General features: G+C 39.3%; 2 protein-coding genes across 2 annotated transcripts in view; one reads left to right on the forward strand and one right to left on the reverse strand.

The window, feature by feature from the left end:
* The window catches only part of hsf1 (heat shock transcription factor 1), a 45,671-nt gene extending 41,452 nt beyond the window's left edge, over positions 1–4,219 (reverse strand). Inside the window, exon 1 of the mRNA XM_062990257.1 lies at positions 3,689–4,219. Within this exon, the coding sequence (XP_062846327.1) occupies positions 3,689–3,814 (126 nt within the window). The 5' untranslated portion in view covers positions 3,815–4,219. The remainder of the gene's footprint in view (positions 1–3,688) is intronic.
* A 1,967-nt stretch (positions 4,220–6,186) lies between these two features.
* The window catches only part of bop1 (BOP1 ribosomal biogenesis factor), a 123,371-nt gene continuing 113,370 nt past the window's right edge, over positions 6,187–16,187 (forward strand). The window contains exons 1-2 of the mRNA XM_062990275.1: positions 6,187–6,308; positions 8,634–8,858. Of these exons, the coding sequence (XP_062846345.1) occupies positions 6,219–6,308; positions 8,634–8,858 (315 nt within the window). The 5' untranslated portion in view covers positions 6,187–6,218. The remainder of the gene's footprint in view (positions 6,309–8,633; positions 8,859–16,187) is intronic.

The raw sequence follows: 16,187 nt of genomic DNA on the forward strand, positions 1-16,187 counted from the left end.
TCGGCTGAGCAAAGTATTCTTTCTTTCGTGCAAATACAACTACAAAATACAACACTATTGAAATAAAGAAGGAAATAATAGAGAAATATGAGAGCTATTGTTTTTGGTAGATACATTTTATATAAAAAGACGGAAATGTATTATGGTGTATGGTACAGCACACGTACTGTACTGTGTATTGATGTTTATTATTATTTATTACAGTAATGTCTATTCTATAATTTAAGATTTAAGGGAAAATATACGTGTATTTATAACAAAAAAGACCATGTAAGACATTAGAGAGGTTAGGTAAGGGGGAGGTTTGGGAGGTCTGACACGGATTAATTATGTTTACATGATTTCTTATGGGAAAAATAGGTTTAACTAACAAACAATTTGACTTAAGAACAGCCCTTCAGAACCAATTAAATTCATAAGTCAAGGGACCACTGTACTTATTTACTCAGGCTTTGGATTAGTCTTTGTAAACTAGGCATGTGTGCTTCTGTCCTGGGGGTCTCGACAGTATGGGGCTCTCTTAATCTGTCCCAGCTGCTGACCAGTTTTCTATTATCTCTTGTCCACCAACAAGGTGCTGGTGCCGGAGCTGGTGTTGGTTTCTGCTAACTAGCAAACTTTTTAAAAATGGACCTGGCTTGAGAGCCCAATGCTTACATATGCAGATGTAGGCATTCCATGATCTGGAATCACCTCATAATCAACATGACAGATCACGTTCTTTTTTTCCAAATATTACTTCTTTTTCAGCGTCTGTGTGCAGCACAAAGGGAAATTGTAATAGACAAAGATAGAAGATTCTATGCAAGATGAAAGGCAGGTGCTCTGTTTGTTTTGTTGATGATTGTGGGCAGTTTTTACACAGTGTGATGCACTGACATCTGTGACAGTGCAATAATGTGACAGTTTTTGTTATTTCTCTTCATGTGCACATAAAGTTTTTGATGTGGTCACACACAAGGTTATGTGGCTGCACTGTTTCTCATGGTTTTTTTTTGTACACCTTGGCTTTTCTTTGGGAGCATTTCAGTTTATCTCTTATTTTTTATTTATTTATCATTAAAAACCAACATATCAAGTATAACACAATTGTTTCTTCCACTGACTAATGATGATTCTCTACTGTTATGGTTCTCTTGCTTTTACTTGTAAATGGTGAAAAGGCAGGTAAACAATGTTACCATGGTGACACTATCCCTCCCCCTTAGCGCCGCTTGCATCTCAGGTCTATCGGTTACAGACCAGCAAGATTATAGGCCACAACGAAAGCAATTTTCTGGCTGTGAACCTGTAATTTTGTGGTGGCACTAGAACCTGCACCATGCCAGTGAAAGGAGCTGTATATGATAGACTGGGTCACCTGGCAGTGGTGTTTATGATCACAGGTCTGTTGATGGCTGGGAAGGTGGGTACTGATGTTCTGAGAGAGCACTTTTGCACTTTGTGGTAACTTCTTGTTCTCTCTTTTAAATATGCAGTAATAATTACGGATGCTGGAGTCTCATGCTATACGTGACACAACTGACTTCTCAGTAATAACTATTCTGATTACATCATAACTACCGCTACCATAACAATAAACCCTTTCCTGATTTAATGGCTGGATTTAAGGCTGCCATGAAAGCAATGCTGTTCCTGCTGAGTGTAAAGGAAATTGGCAGTGACTGTGCTTGCAACATCCAAAAACTTACAACCCCAAATCAGAAAAGTTTGGGACAGTATGAAAAATGCAAATAAAATAAAAACGCAGTGTTCCTTACATTTACTTTGACTTTTATTTGATTGCAGACAGTTTGAACCTGAGATAATTTATGTTTTGTCTGCTCAACTGCCTCCATTCCTGCATTTCAGGCCTGCAACACATTCCAAAAAAAGCTGGGACGGGGACAATTAAGGGTGTGTGTGACTCCATGTGATTCCAAACAGATGATTGTAATCAATGGACGCTGTGTGCTCCGGACCAAACACGAAAAGGACCATCCAGTCTGTTATCAGCAACAAGTCCAAAAGCCAGGGTCTGTCATGGTATGGTGTTGTGTCAGTGCCCTTGGCAAAGGTCATTTACACTTCTGTGATGGCAGCATTAATGCAGAAAAGTACATTGAGATGTTAGAGCAACATGTGCTGCCTTCAAGACGTCATCTTTTCCAGGGACGTCCATGAAAATTTCAACAAGACAATGCAAAACCACATGCAGCACACATTGCAAAGTCATGGCTGTGGAAGAAAAGGGTACGGGTACTGGACTGGCCTGCCTGCAGTCCTGACCTGTCCCCAATGGAGAATGTGTGGAGAATTTTGAAATAAACGACCCCGTACTGTTGCACATCTTAAGACGTGTTTGCAGGAAGAATGGGACACAATAAAAGCTGAAACACTAAATCACTTGGTATCCTCAGTGCCAAAACGTCTTTTAAATGTAGTGAAAAGGGATAACAGCATTACAAAGTAGTAAATGCTTTACTGTCCCAACTTTTTTTGGAATGTGTTGCAGGCCTGAAATGCAGGAATGGATGTTTATTAATAAATTTAATGAAGTTGAGCAGATAAAGCATGAAATATCTCAGGTTCATCCTGTCTGCAATCAAATGGGGTTGTATTATTAGACTTTATTCTACCTCACACTGAACTGAAGGGTGAGGATCTTTACCTTATTATTAGTTTCTTAACCTATTCATAAAACAGGACTGACAACATTACAGTGTCTAACATTCATAAGACATTTTTAATGTGCCTTTCTGTAATTGAAGGTTTAAAGGAACAACGAATGCATTAAAGCCTTGTCTACTACTACAAATGCTCAAATGTGACTATTCCACTTTAAATAAACTTCATTAACTAAGTCCACAAAGTTGAATCAGTTCATCTGGACACAAGTTTGTTGTAGAGATACGTTTCGCCACTCAATCCGAGTGACTTCTTCAGTCTGAGCTGAACCTTATATGCAGCCGATTTGCATGACGACTGATCACCGTCCACTGCATAACAATGGAACCGGTGATCAGGTCCATATGCAAATCACAATAAGCATTAATTACAATGGTCATGTGTGTCTTTCACACATGATTGGGGTATAGCTCCTATTACGGCGCTGTAAGATGGTGAGAGATGTACTCTCAGGCCCCCTCACTGGTTCAGAGATGGTCGTTTAAGGCTGCCATGACAGCAATGCTGTTCCTGCTGAGTGTAAAGGAAGGCGGTGACTGTGCTCGCAACATCCAGAAACAACCACAAATCAGAAAAAGTTGGGACAGTATGGAAAATGCAAATAAAATAAAAATGCAGTGTTCCTTACATTTACTTTGGGGTATCCACCACCAGCTCAGACTGAAGAAGCCACTCGGAATGAGTGGCAAAACGTATCTCTACAACAAGCTTGTGTCCAGATGAACTGATTCAACTTTGTGGATTTGTGTACCTGGATTATTGAGCATGCATCAACAGATTCATTAACTAAGCTTAGCAATGTATCAATTGTTTAAGTTTAGATGTGCAAATTAATTAAAACAATCTGTCTGGATAAGATGTAAAACAATATGACATTCATAATAAGCTGAAAGAAAATACAAATTAAAACGTTAAGTATGCACAGACAGCTGGTGATTAGTAAGCAGCCAGGAACGTTACATGAACGTATCCATTAGCATCGCTATGCTAAGCTAGTAAGCTAAAAGCTGCATGAACTTACAGGACTCCAGCAGATTAAAGGATCGGTCTCAGGATCCTCCACCAGCGTCCACAGTTTAGTAAGAAAAGCAGGGACATTACTCGCCGTCACCATCATTCCTCCTGAACCGCTGGTGTGAAGCTCCATATTTAAAACAAACTGTATCTAACTTGTAGCTTTATGACCGTTAGCTACAGAGCAGCCAGACCGAGCGCACCAGCTTAGCGTGTTAGCTAACCTAACTTCACTGTGGTTTAACTAACTTCAGGTTGTGCTGTCAGCAACACTTCGCTTCGGGAACGCACCGCTTTCTAGTCCGTGTTATTTAATTCAGTTCGCAGCTACGCTGTGTGTTATTGTGAGAGAAAATAAAAGGTAGAAATTTCCACCGTTTCGACATTTCGCTCAACTGCGCAGCAAGTAGCAACACGGTGCGTCCCCGTCCGGCGCCTTCCACCGACGTCACCAACAAGAACACGCTCTCTCTTCCAAATCCCCAAATAAGTCTGAATTACATAAATCTACATGAAGAACTTTCATTAAAAACACTATCATGAGCTACCACTGAAACCCCTAACTTCAAAATAATTCTACCTGACCAATTAACACTAATATTGTGTAAGCCTGCAAGTTTCAATCACCAACTGTAAGAAACACGTGTCTCTAGTGGTTAGAATGTGAACTACAGCAGTAGATCGCGTTTGCCATTGCGACAGGAGCCATGTTCGCTCGGGTAAGTCCACTATCAGCCTGCAGGGCGTGATGAAGTGACCCCCTGTCCAGGGTATTACTGCCTCATGGCCGGTGTTTCCAGGTGGAGCCTGAACATGAGTCAGTCATGTTTTTGTTTGTGAGCAGTAGGGATGTAAAAGTTCACCCCAGCAAAATGTATTGGATAAAATTATGTAAAAGGACTGTGTATATGTTTACTGGTTATGATTTATTTAATAAATAATTATTCATGCAATATTTATTATTATTATTATTATTATTAAATTTATTAAAAATAATAAGATAAAGCAGAAAAAGAAGAAGAAACCATCAGCCATCATTTTAAAATAAGACATGTTACAAGTATTTATTTATCAATGTAATTATTTTCAGTAACTGCTTTATTCTAATTAGCATTGGGGCTATTATGATAAATAATAATAATAATAATAATAATAATAATAATAATAATAATAAAGAATTCATCAGCCATCATTTTTTAACTAATGCATGTTACAAGTATTTATTTGTCAATGTAATTATTTTTAGTAACTGCTTTATTAAAATTAGCATTGTGGCTATTATTATAAATAATAATAATAATAATAATAATAAAAAGAAGAAGAATTCATCAGCCATCATTTTTAAATAATGCATGTTACAAGTGTTTATTTATCAATGTAATTATTTCCAGTGACTGCTTTATTCTAATTAGCATTGTGGCTATTATTATAAATAATAATAATAATTATTATTATTATTATAATTATTCTTATTGCTGTTATTTTATTATTATTATTATTATTTTTATTATTATTATTATTAGTGTTATTATTATTATTACAATAATATTAATAATAAAACATCAGCCATTATTTTTAAATAATGCATGTTACAGGTGTTTATCAATGTATTTATTTTTAGTAACTGCTTTTATTCAAATTAGCATTGTGGCTTTTATTATAATAGATAATAAATAATAATAATAATAATAATAATAATAATAATTATTATTATTATTATTATTTTTTTTTTATATTATTATTATTACAATAATAATAATAATAAAACATCAGCCATTATTTTTAAATAATGCATGTTACAGGTGTTTATCAATGTGTTTATTTTTAGTAACTGCTTATTCTAATTAGAATTGAGGCTATTATCATAAATAATAATAATAACAATAATAATAATGATAATAATAATAATTATTATTATTATTATAAAACATCAACAATTCTTTTTAAATAATGCATGTTACATGTGTTTATCAATGTATTTATTTTTAGTAACTGCTTATTCTAATTATTGTTATTATAATAAAATTATTATTAATAATAATATAATAATACTAATGATAACAATTATGTAACAAACAAAACAACAACAATAATAATGTTTAAACAAATTCATAATTTAGCATTATGAATAAATAGCATTACAATAGAATTCAGCATTATGCATAATTTGTCAGATATAGCAACAACAACAATAATATTTTTAGATATATTGAGAATTCATTAAGCTTATAAACTGACAAATTAGATGAAAATGTGGGTTAACATATTGGAATTAATCGCCAAATAAAAGTTAGAAAAATAAATTCCTTTAGTGCTTTAAGCGTTTTACTAGTATGCCAATATTGTAAATCCTTAATTAAAACTAGAACAGATATTTTTAGAATTTTACTAACAGAATTTAGCTTCAAAAATCTTTATAAGAAGAAAACATCGTTGCCTTGTTTTGAAACCGTAAGCGGCGTTTTAAGCGCCTTTCCCCTTTCAACTCTGACCTGCTAGCAAACCCACGTGGACGCAGCAGCAGCAGGAGCTTCAGCATGCCGCAGTCAGGGAGTAAAACCCAGCTAAACGGCACCATGAGTAAAGTTAAATCCAAGAAAAGAATCGCCGAGGTGGACGAGGAACAAGTAGGAATATATGTTTTATTATGCTAATAATTAGCTGTACTATTAAATAAAACAAAACAGTTTGTGTCGTGCTAAAGCTGCTAGCAACAACTGCTCGTGCAACTGTTCAGTGCTGCTCATCCAACTACGAACATACACGAATGCTTTTTAAACTACTTATGCACTTATTTACCATGCTGTGTAGTACTCTAATATTTAAGCTCGATCGGGCAGAGTAAATAACTTCATGCTAATGTAGCTGATCAGAACTGTATTGATATAGACTGAGCATGCTCTCAGATCTGCTCCATGAGGTTAGTTAGTGGTAACAATGATGGAACTGATGCAGAAAGCTGTACTCTTTCATGCAATTATATTGAAAATGCCCGTCTAACAGCATTTAGTCATGTTCATTAACCGCTTCATCCTGGTCAGAGTCGCAGTGACTCTGGTTCCACCTGGGCGCGAGGCTAGAACATACCCTGGACAGGGTTACACAAGATTCATCAGTACACAAGACTTTTTAATGTCAAACACAGTCATGGACGATTTTGCATCTCCAATTCACCTCACTTGCATGTCTTTGGACTGGGAGGAAACCCACACAGACACGTGGAGAACATGCAAACTCCACACAGAAAGGACCAGGACTGCCCGCACCTGGGGATCGAACCCAGGACCTTCTTGCTGTTCCTGCTACTGACTGAGCCACCGTGCCACCCAAGGGTTTATGTTTAACAAGTTTAATATGTTTAACATGACTGAGAACGTGGAGAATCTTGTGTAACCCTGGACAGGGTGCCACACATTGATTCCTTCAAACAATTTGGAACAGCCAATTCAAGGATATTTAAATTTTCAGCATTTAGCAGACGCTTTTATCCAAAGCGACTTACAGTATACAGTCTAAGCAATTGAGGGTTAAGGGCCCAACAGTGGCAACCTGACAGTGGTGGGGTTTGAACCAGCGACTTTCTGCTTACTAGTCCAGTACCTTAACCGCTAGGCTACAACTACCCCTAGAAACTTGTGTAGAAATAATGTGAACACAGCCAATGACCAAGATCTTTCTTGGCTATATCTGCTGTTAGCACATGTTAAACATAGACCCTTGGGTGGCACGGTGGCTCAGTCGGTAGCAGGAACAGGAAGAAGGTCCAGGGTTCGATCCCCAGGTGCGGGCAGTCCTGGACCTTTCTGTGTGGAGTTTGCATGTTTCAGACCGTGTCTGTGTGAGTTTCCTCCAGGAGCTCCGGTTTCCTCCCACAGTCCAAAGACATGCAAGTGAGGTGAACTGGAGATGCAAAATTGTCCATGACTGTGTTCGACATTAAAAAGACTTGTGAACTGATGAATCTTGTGTAATGAATAACTACCGTTTCTGTCATGAATGTAACCAAAGTGTAAAACATGACATTAAAAATCCTAATAAACATCCACCCCAACATCCAAACACGACCAAAACTGCTTGCTGGAAAGAGATTGGAACAGACTACATATACAAGATGTCGTATTGGGCACTCTCGCCTAACACATATACACCTGGTGAAGGGAGAACACCCACCGATATGTGACCACTGTAATACCCAAATAACCATTGAACATTTATTGACAAAATGCACAAAATATAACATAGAACGACGAAGACTTGCAATACCAACTACAATGGTTGATATTTTTAACAAAATCGAAACGGAGACTCTGATCAATTTTTTTAAAGATACAATACTGATAATACACAGCCGCTCAGGTGGCGCAGCGGTAAAGTACGCTAGCGCACCAGAGTTGGGGCTTCGAATACATCGTATCCAATCTCATCTCTGCCTTTCCGACTGGGCTGGGCGGCAGCATGAACAACCATTGGCTGTTTTTTTAGGGTTAGAGGGTAAGAAAGTCGGATCATAGGTCCTCATAACTGGTGTGATCTCGGCCACTGCTGGCTGACTGATGGCACCTGCGCAGGGCTGAGGAATAATGCTGATGGGGGTGTGGCCCTCCATACACAGTGCCCGTCAAGTGAATGAACTCGACTCGTGCAGGTGAAAAATGCAGTCTGTACTGACTGTATGGAGTGGGCGTATGTCAGTTGAGAGGCGTCCTCAGTCAGCGGTGAAGGGTCGAATCAGTATAGAGGACGCAATCAGGGTAATTGGACACAATTAGATGGAGTCGGGGACTGATAATACACATCTAGAACTAAACACAGGTACCTATCTTGCCATGAGAATGACCAATATGTAAACATGACGTTAAAAAACAATCAAACAAAAATCCTTATAAATAAACATAAACCCTTAAGTTTATGGCTCTCCAAAATATAACCATGACCCTTTGTTTATATTTCAGCTCCCCATGTTTGGTAAGGCAGGTCATCTTGATGACAGTGATGAAAATGAAGATATTTCTGACAGTGAGGAGAGTGTCTTTTCTGGGCTTGAGGACTCTGGAAGTGATGATAAGAGTGATGATGACGACTCAGAGGTAGATTCTGCTGAAGAGTTCACAAAAGAAAACGATAATGAAAAGAGTGATGATGATGAACCGTCCACCAAAACTATGAGCAAACCTCAGGTACTGTCAATTTTCTTTGCTTTAGGACATGACTACTGTTTTCTGAATATACTGTTCCTATACAATCTATTTCATGTCACTAAGCTATTCCATATTGTGGCTTGATAAAGTTCTTTATGCATAATATTAAAGCTGTATCATATTTTGAACTGTTGGGTCAGGCATAGGTTTGTTTTATTACCACACTGAACACTTAAAACTGGGAATGAGCTTACTCATGTTGGGCATTCTATTATTTCTCTGGACTCGAACATTTGGTCTACACGTCTGTTTTTTTCAGTAAGTGTAAAATTAATCACCTCGAATGGTGTGCATATTAGAAGACCTAAGCTTAATCTTAATATGTGTTATGTAATTGTTACTGTTGGCACATTGCTAACATTTTGAAAGCAGATGAAAGTATCATCCAAGTAACATTCAAGGTGGAATACCATCAGGCACAATCCTTTAACTCAGTTGGCATAATGGGGAGAGCCACACAGGCGTTTAAACAAATTCCAAGGGCTCACAAATACAGAAGGAGCATGGCCTTATGTGAACCTAGCCATTAGGGAGACACACTTCAGAAACAGACTTCACAGATTTTTAAAGAAAAGTGCCACATTTCAAGGCAGTCATTAAATAACACTCATAAATTGAATGATAACATAAGTGGAAGCTACAATACACAGCACAGCCTACCTTAATAGCTGCAGCTGTCAGGACCCAGCACAATACTTTGGCTCCTACATCATATAGACAGAAGGTTTTGGAGGCTTGCTCCAATAACAGCTGGTCAGGACCCAACACAATGCTTTTGCTCCTACATCATATAGACAAAGTTGGGCAGGCTTGCTTCAGTTAACCAGCTGGTCAGGATGTGCTCTAGGTGGTATCATCTATAAGATTCCTAGATGGCGCTGGCTTAGGGTTAATTGACCATCTAACGCCTGCTCGAGTATATCATAGACTATATCGTTTCTATATCCCTGGTACTTACATGCTGGGTTTCTGTGGCTCTGAGTATTCACTTGTTGGATTTTAAAGTAGGCAGGAAGTAGACATGATAAATCTTTGCTTTTTAAATATGTAAACTAAACCCTAAAAGAAAACTTGTAGCTGAAGACCTGGACCTGACCCCTCTGTCTTCATCCATGACATACCATGACTGGGAAAGGTTCATCAATCTAGAATCTGTCTTCTGAATTTTCACTGACTGAGCGCTTCACATTTGCCATCCTCAGTGGCGTCACAGGTATTGCTGGTTCAGTGAAGGATGTTAAAAAACCGAGATCTGATCAGATTCTAGTCAAATGCATTAAAAAGACCCAACTCCTCTGCTTAACCCAGTTGGCAGAAAAATATGAAAGCCCTCCTTCACCTTCTACTAAACGGCGGCAAAGGAGACATTCGAACCAGATCTAGATGGTGTACTTGAGGAGGAAATAGCAACAGAACTTGTGAAAGGAGGAGTAATGAATGTGAAATGAATTACAATCAGAATGCTGGATTGGATAATCGAAAGACTTTAACCTTCTAAAAATCCTAATAGGATACTTAGGAGTCACAGTTGACTTAAATATTCCTAGTCCATTAAGATGTTTTAACTGCCTAAAAGTTCGGCTCGGCTCACCGGCTGTATCTAAACGGAAAACCAAATGGAATTATAAATTATATTATACACCGATCACCGTAGAGGAGATGGATAATTGGAAACAACTAGATCAGCCTTTCTCAACCGGGGTGCCGTCTGGTTTCGTCAGGGGTGCCCTCGAAAATATTCTGATAATGATTAGTCGTTCGCGAACGATCCGATTCTATTGAACGGCTCTTTAAAATAAACAAAAGGAACCGAGTCGTGCCTCTGGGAGCCGCTATATATATTTTTATATCTGCGCCGTTCAGACTGTAATCCACCCAGTCCGGTTCCATCAGTAGAGGGAATTAATCAGTCATAATAAGAGATGTTTATTGTCAAAATTCAAATCCGAAAACAGAGAGCGGAGAGCGAGACACACACACACACACACACACACACACACAGAGAGAGAGCGCGAGAGACACACACAAACTGATCATTACTGTAAATATTATAATTTTTATTGTTACTATTTTGCACTGTTTTTATTAATATTTTATTCTATTTTATATTTTTTTGCAGATGTAACTGTTTTGTATATATTTGTTCTTTCTTATTGTTATTTTTAATATTTCTCTCTAACTTGCTTTGGCAATATGAATGTCTTTGTCATGCCAATAAAGCTTCTTTTGAGTTTGAGTTGAGAGAGCCGTAACCGAGCTACAGAGAGAACATGCAGAAAAGAAGCAGTGCTCTTAGTATAATGACAAATAATTAAGAAATAAACTATAAACTTGTTTAATTATGTTAAATCTGATTCGTTCATGGTGCGAACTGAGCTTTTCAAGCGTAACTTACATCAAGAACAAGTACAGGGAGCGACTGAGGGCTCTGGACCAGGAGCTCCGTGTCTGCCTCTCATCCCTGCCAGAATAGGGCGATTGTGTGCATCATCCCAGGCTCAGGTTTCCCATTAAAAGTAAGTCACGTTTACCCCTCCCTCCCTAAATGACACCTTATGGTGTGTGTGTTAGCAGTCAGAGGGATGCAGAGTGTAAGTTTTTTAATACATTTCAGACTGGGGTGACTTGAGATTTTGCATACTTTTAAAGGGTGCCGTGACTGAAAAAAGGTTGAGAAACACTGGTCTAGATGATACAACTAGGGTGTCGGTGCCAGCTCCAGTGCAGCTGTCATTACAGCAGAATATACCATATAAAAGGTCTAAAATGTTTTTAATTTTTTTATTAATTTATTTTATCCAGCATTTCACTCAAACTCTTTGGCTGATATTTTAAGATTTGTAATGGAACCATTACATTATGTTTTACATTTAAGAAAAATGCTAAATAGATTTTTTTCTCAAATCCTCTTTCAACTTTATATAAAACATCTTTTTCCTTCTTTAAAATATAAGCGGACGTTATGTTTTTGGAAACACAGACAGGTTGTTGAACGTTGGGGACAGAATAATTGTCACATTGGTGATTGCTTCCTGAACATCCTAAACTTGAAAAGTTTTGTGTCTGGAGTCTGAGCCAGTCAGACTGCATTGTTCTAGTTTCAGCTTTTTAATTCATCTAGCTCTTCTTTTGTTTTTCCTCTCTCGCCTCATTGGTCTGGATCCTAATGCACACCAGGCGGGAGTTAATACAGCTGCTGGAGAACTTTTATAACCCTTGGGAGAGTTGCTGCCGCAGAGGTGGCTCTGATCCAGCCGCGGCCGTATCCATGATGGGTGAGTGGGTGGGAAGGCGAGATGGGGTTCATCTTACCAAGAAGCCTTCATTTTCTCCAAAATTGCACTCCCACGCACCAGTGCCACTTCAGACATGTCTGGTCTGCTTCCACTGCCTGGGTCGGACGAGGGCCCGACCGGGGGCGGAAAGGGTGGATTAATGGAGTTCGCCTTCGAGCGACCTCCTGAATTTGAGAAGCTTCCCTGATTGGGTGCAGTAGTAGACATTGGTGTTGGTCCTGATGAGTGGCTCGGTCATAAATTCATCAACAGTTCGTAGGAAGCAAATCGGAAATCTGGGATCTCGGGACTGTCAGCCAACACGGCTGTGTGTGTATGCTTACCTGGCATGTCGTTGGATGCGTAGGTGTGTGTGTGTGTGTGTGTTCTTGCTCAAAAGGCCACTAGAGCACCTCAGATTTGAAACGGATGTCCTGAAGCTCGCTGGCTCCAGACTGCATCAGTTTTAAATAATTTATAGCTGTTCAGACTTTTAAAGAGAGCGTGTTGCCTTGGGCGTTTGTTTCACAACTTTCCCTGCTCCGTTTTCATCTCGCAGCAAAGACTATTTATTACAGCCCTCACAGCAAAAATTTATTTAGATATATTTATACTCAGCTGATTTAAAAAAGGAATAAACTAAACCAGGAAAGAATTCATGTTAAGACAAATGTAAATCTGAGTGGTCAGAATGGATAAGCAGAAATGATCTGCGATCTGAAACAGTGGGCACCAGTCCTGCTTTTGCAGAACCCCTGTCCCAGTCCAAATCTAACACCTGGGACCATATGTATAACCGTGTACGTACAATTGCCAGCAAAGTGCTGCGTACACGAATTTTTGATTTCGTCCATGCGAATGTTTCCACGGGTTGCTGAGGAAAAAAATAAGTGCACCGGTTTCTCATCATAAATCAGGGTGTGGTGCAATCAGTGAGTGGAGAACGTAATCAGATTCTACATAAATTAAATCTGTAGGCAACTTGTCTATGACATGGTGTTTTAATGATGAGAATGTGTACCAATCTTTCAAATAAAACCATTATCAGTTTTAGCCCAGTTTACTTTTTACCCAGTCTACCTTACTATTCTTCAGCCATAATAATAGCCGTAGCAGCTAACATGGGGTTAAGAATGAAACCTGTCCTAAATCCCAGTGAGCATTTATAACGGCAGAGGAAGCCAGTCGTTTGGTAATATCAGTAGCTGCTCTTTGAAAGGCGCTCATGTGGCACAGAAGTCGATTATGCTAACCCACTACTGCTAAGACCTTAAGTTAACTTCAGATATCAGCTCTATTAATCTATGCGCTATAGCTGGGTGGCTACACAGACATGATTGGCTATGTCTAATGCCAAGTTCACACTACACGACTTTCCAAGTCGTCAGGTTGCTGTACAGTTCACACTACACGACTGGATCTCTTGTAATCGGGAGTCTTTCAAGTCGGTGTGTATTTCACACTACACGACTGATCAGCGATAGGGGGTTTCACACTACATGATCTATCACCAACTGGAATCGCAGGCGAGCTTCTCTGGTCTCCCAAACTACGTTCTGTCACGAAAACAAATGTGAGAAGTGACAGAGTTTAATGATTCCACGTCCAAAAATGCACGTCAACAAGTAGCGAGCGATCAAAGTTTGTGTGCTGATGTGCAGCGTAAAATCAAGGAGGAAAAATAGGAGCAGTGTGGATTGTTCTATAGTGAGTTGGAGGTTAATAAATATTTTTGCAATGCAACGTTGGAGTTTTGTATAGTAGAGAACGATAAGGTCAGAAATACTGTAAAACGTGTGTGTGCGCCGATGTATTCTGATATAAACTATATTATGCCCCAGTCCCACCTTTTTACACTCCTCCCCTGTATTTCCCCTCACACCGTATCTTGCGTTCTCATTGGCTGTTCGACATAGCACTCATTGCCAGTCGGGCAACTCTGTTTCAGATATCTGACATGCTAGAAATCTCGCTTCGGTCTCCGAGCCGCTCGGAGTTGTTGAGTAGTTCACACATAGTGATTGAGAGCCGAGTTTCGATCGCCGAGCGAACGCAGAGTTGCTCCCGAGCCGGCAAATCTAGCGCCGACCAAATCGTGTAGTGTGAACTAGGTGTAAGGAAGAGTAGGCTGAAGGAGTTCCTCATTTCTGCTGCAATTGCGGCCTCTGCTGGCAGTTAATAATAGAGATCAGTGTGTGACTTTCTGTACATGTGAACACAGCCTCTTGCAGGTGAAAAGAGGTGGTTTGCTACTATACACGTGTCAGAGGGGTTATGTGTTGCGTGCAACCCTCCTCATTCAGGATAGGGTTCTGCAGTGGTGGAGGAGATACAGTTATAGGTGACTTTCCATACACTTGTAGGTGACTTGTTTTGGTATTTTAAGGATTTCTTCTTCCCTTTTTCTTCTATTTACTGATTGAAATATTTGTCAAATTAAACCTTTATTACTTTTAACCCTTTAAGTTAAGTTTAAAACATTACATTCAGCATCAGATTAGTAATCTGATGGTGTGGAATGTTAAATGTTGTATAATGTCATTAAACTTTGGCATGGCCTCCTATTTCCAAAGGAGTATGAGCTTGTGTGGTGTAATGATAAGAGCCACACTGCTGAAAACAGCAGTTCCTGAGTTCCTAGGTTTGAATCCCAGACTGAGCTTATAAATACAGAACGTGCGTGGCATTACATGAATGCCATGAGTGGGGCATATAAACTGTATGGACAAATACATCGGGGCATCTCTTCTATTTTTGAATTAATGTGTTTTCGCCACAACAGGAAACAGGAAATAAATCAGTTATATGAAGGAAATTATATTCTTTCAACTCTTCAGCAATAGTTTAGGGAATGCCCTTTTCTGTTTCAGCATACTATAGGCATTAAGACAGTAAGAAAATGTTAGTTTAAAGAAACTACTAAAGAGCTATTAAAGTGCCCTACTGGACTGAGCTTTGGAATGAATCGGAACATCAGTTGAGGTTTCCTGATCAACTTCATTGTCTAACCATACAACTGCTTGACTGAATAGGCACAAATTCCCACAGACGTACCTAGTCTTGTAAAAAGCCTTTTCACAAGAGTGGTGGTTGTCATTGCAGAAAAGATCACACAGATGTCACTTTAATACTATTTGTTTTATATATTTTTTCTTTATGCATTTTCTCCCTTTTTTCTCCCCCTTTTAGCGCATCCAATTGCCCCATTGCATCATGCTTCCTCTCCACCAATGCCGATCCCCGCCCTGATTGAGGAGAACGAAGCTAACCCACGCCCCCTCCGACACGTGGGCAGCATGCCGTATGCATCTTATCGCGTACACTTTGACGAGTGCAGTGCAGCCTCTTTTCTCATCTCTGTGCAGGCGCCATCAATCAGCCAGCAGAGGTCGTAATTGCACCAGTCATGAGCGAGAGAGACCATATCCGGCTTAGTCCCGCCCATATGAACAACAGGCCAATCGTTGTTCATGTGGCCGCTCAGCCTCAGCCGGCAAGGCAGAGCCGAGATTCGATACGATGTATTCGAGATCCCAGCTCTGGTTCCAGCGTGTGTTTTTACCGCTGCGCCGACTGAGCGGCATACTATTTGTTTTTTAAATGGGGTGTCCAGCAAGCTCAAGTCAGGTGTCCAAACACTTAAGCCAAACAGTGTATCGATGCACCCTTAGTGCCAGTCCTAAGCATGGATGAATAGAAGAGTTGCATCAGAAAGGGCATTCGGCGTAAAAGCGATACCAAATCGTATATGCTATAATTCGCTGCATGGCTGCACTAGCCTGTGGTGTATTAAGAAAATGATTAAGTATAGCAGCAGGGGTTTTAAAACACAGCTGAATGATTTAAGAGGACACGTCGTTTCTGGTTGTACCTCTTGGAATACCCCCCCACCCTTTATTTTAAAAGGAAATTCAAAATGCTAATTCTTAGTACTGTATAACTACTGTGTGATTTAGAGTCAAGCTTTTCAATGTTGTTGTCTACTCCAAACCACCAAGAATAAGTTGGCTATAAATCTATATCTACTTCATTG

Source organism: Trichomycterus rosablanca, chromosome 2 (assembly GCF_030014385.1).
Source record: "Trichomycterus rosablanca isolate fTriRos1 chromosome 2, fTriRos1.hap1, whole genome shotgun sequence".
NCBI lineage: Eukaryota > Metazoa > Chordata > Actinopteri > Siluriformes > Trichomycteridae > Trichomycterus > Trichomycterus rosablanca.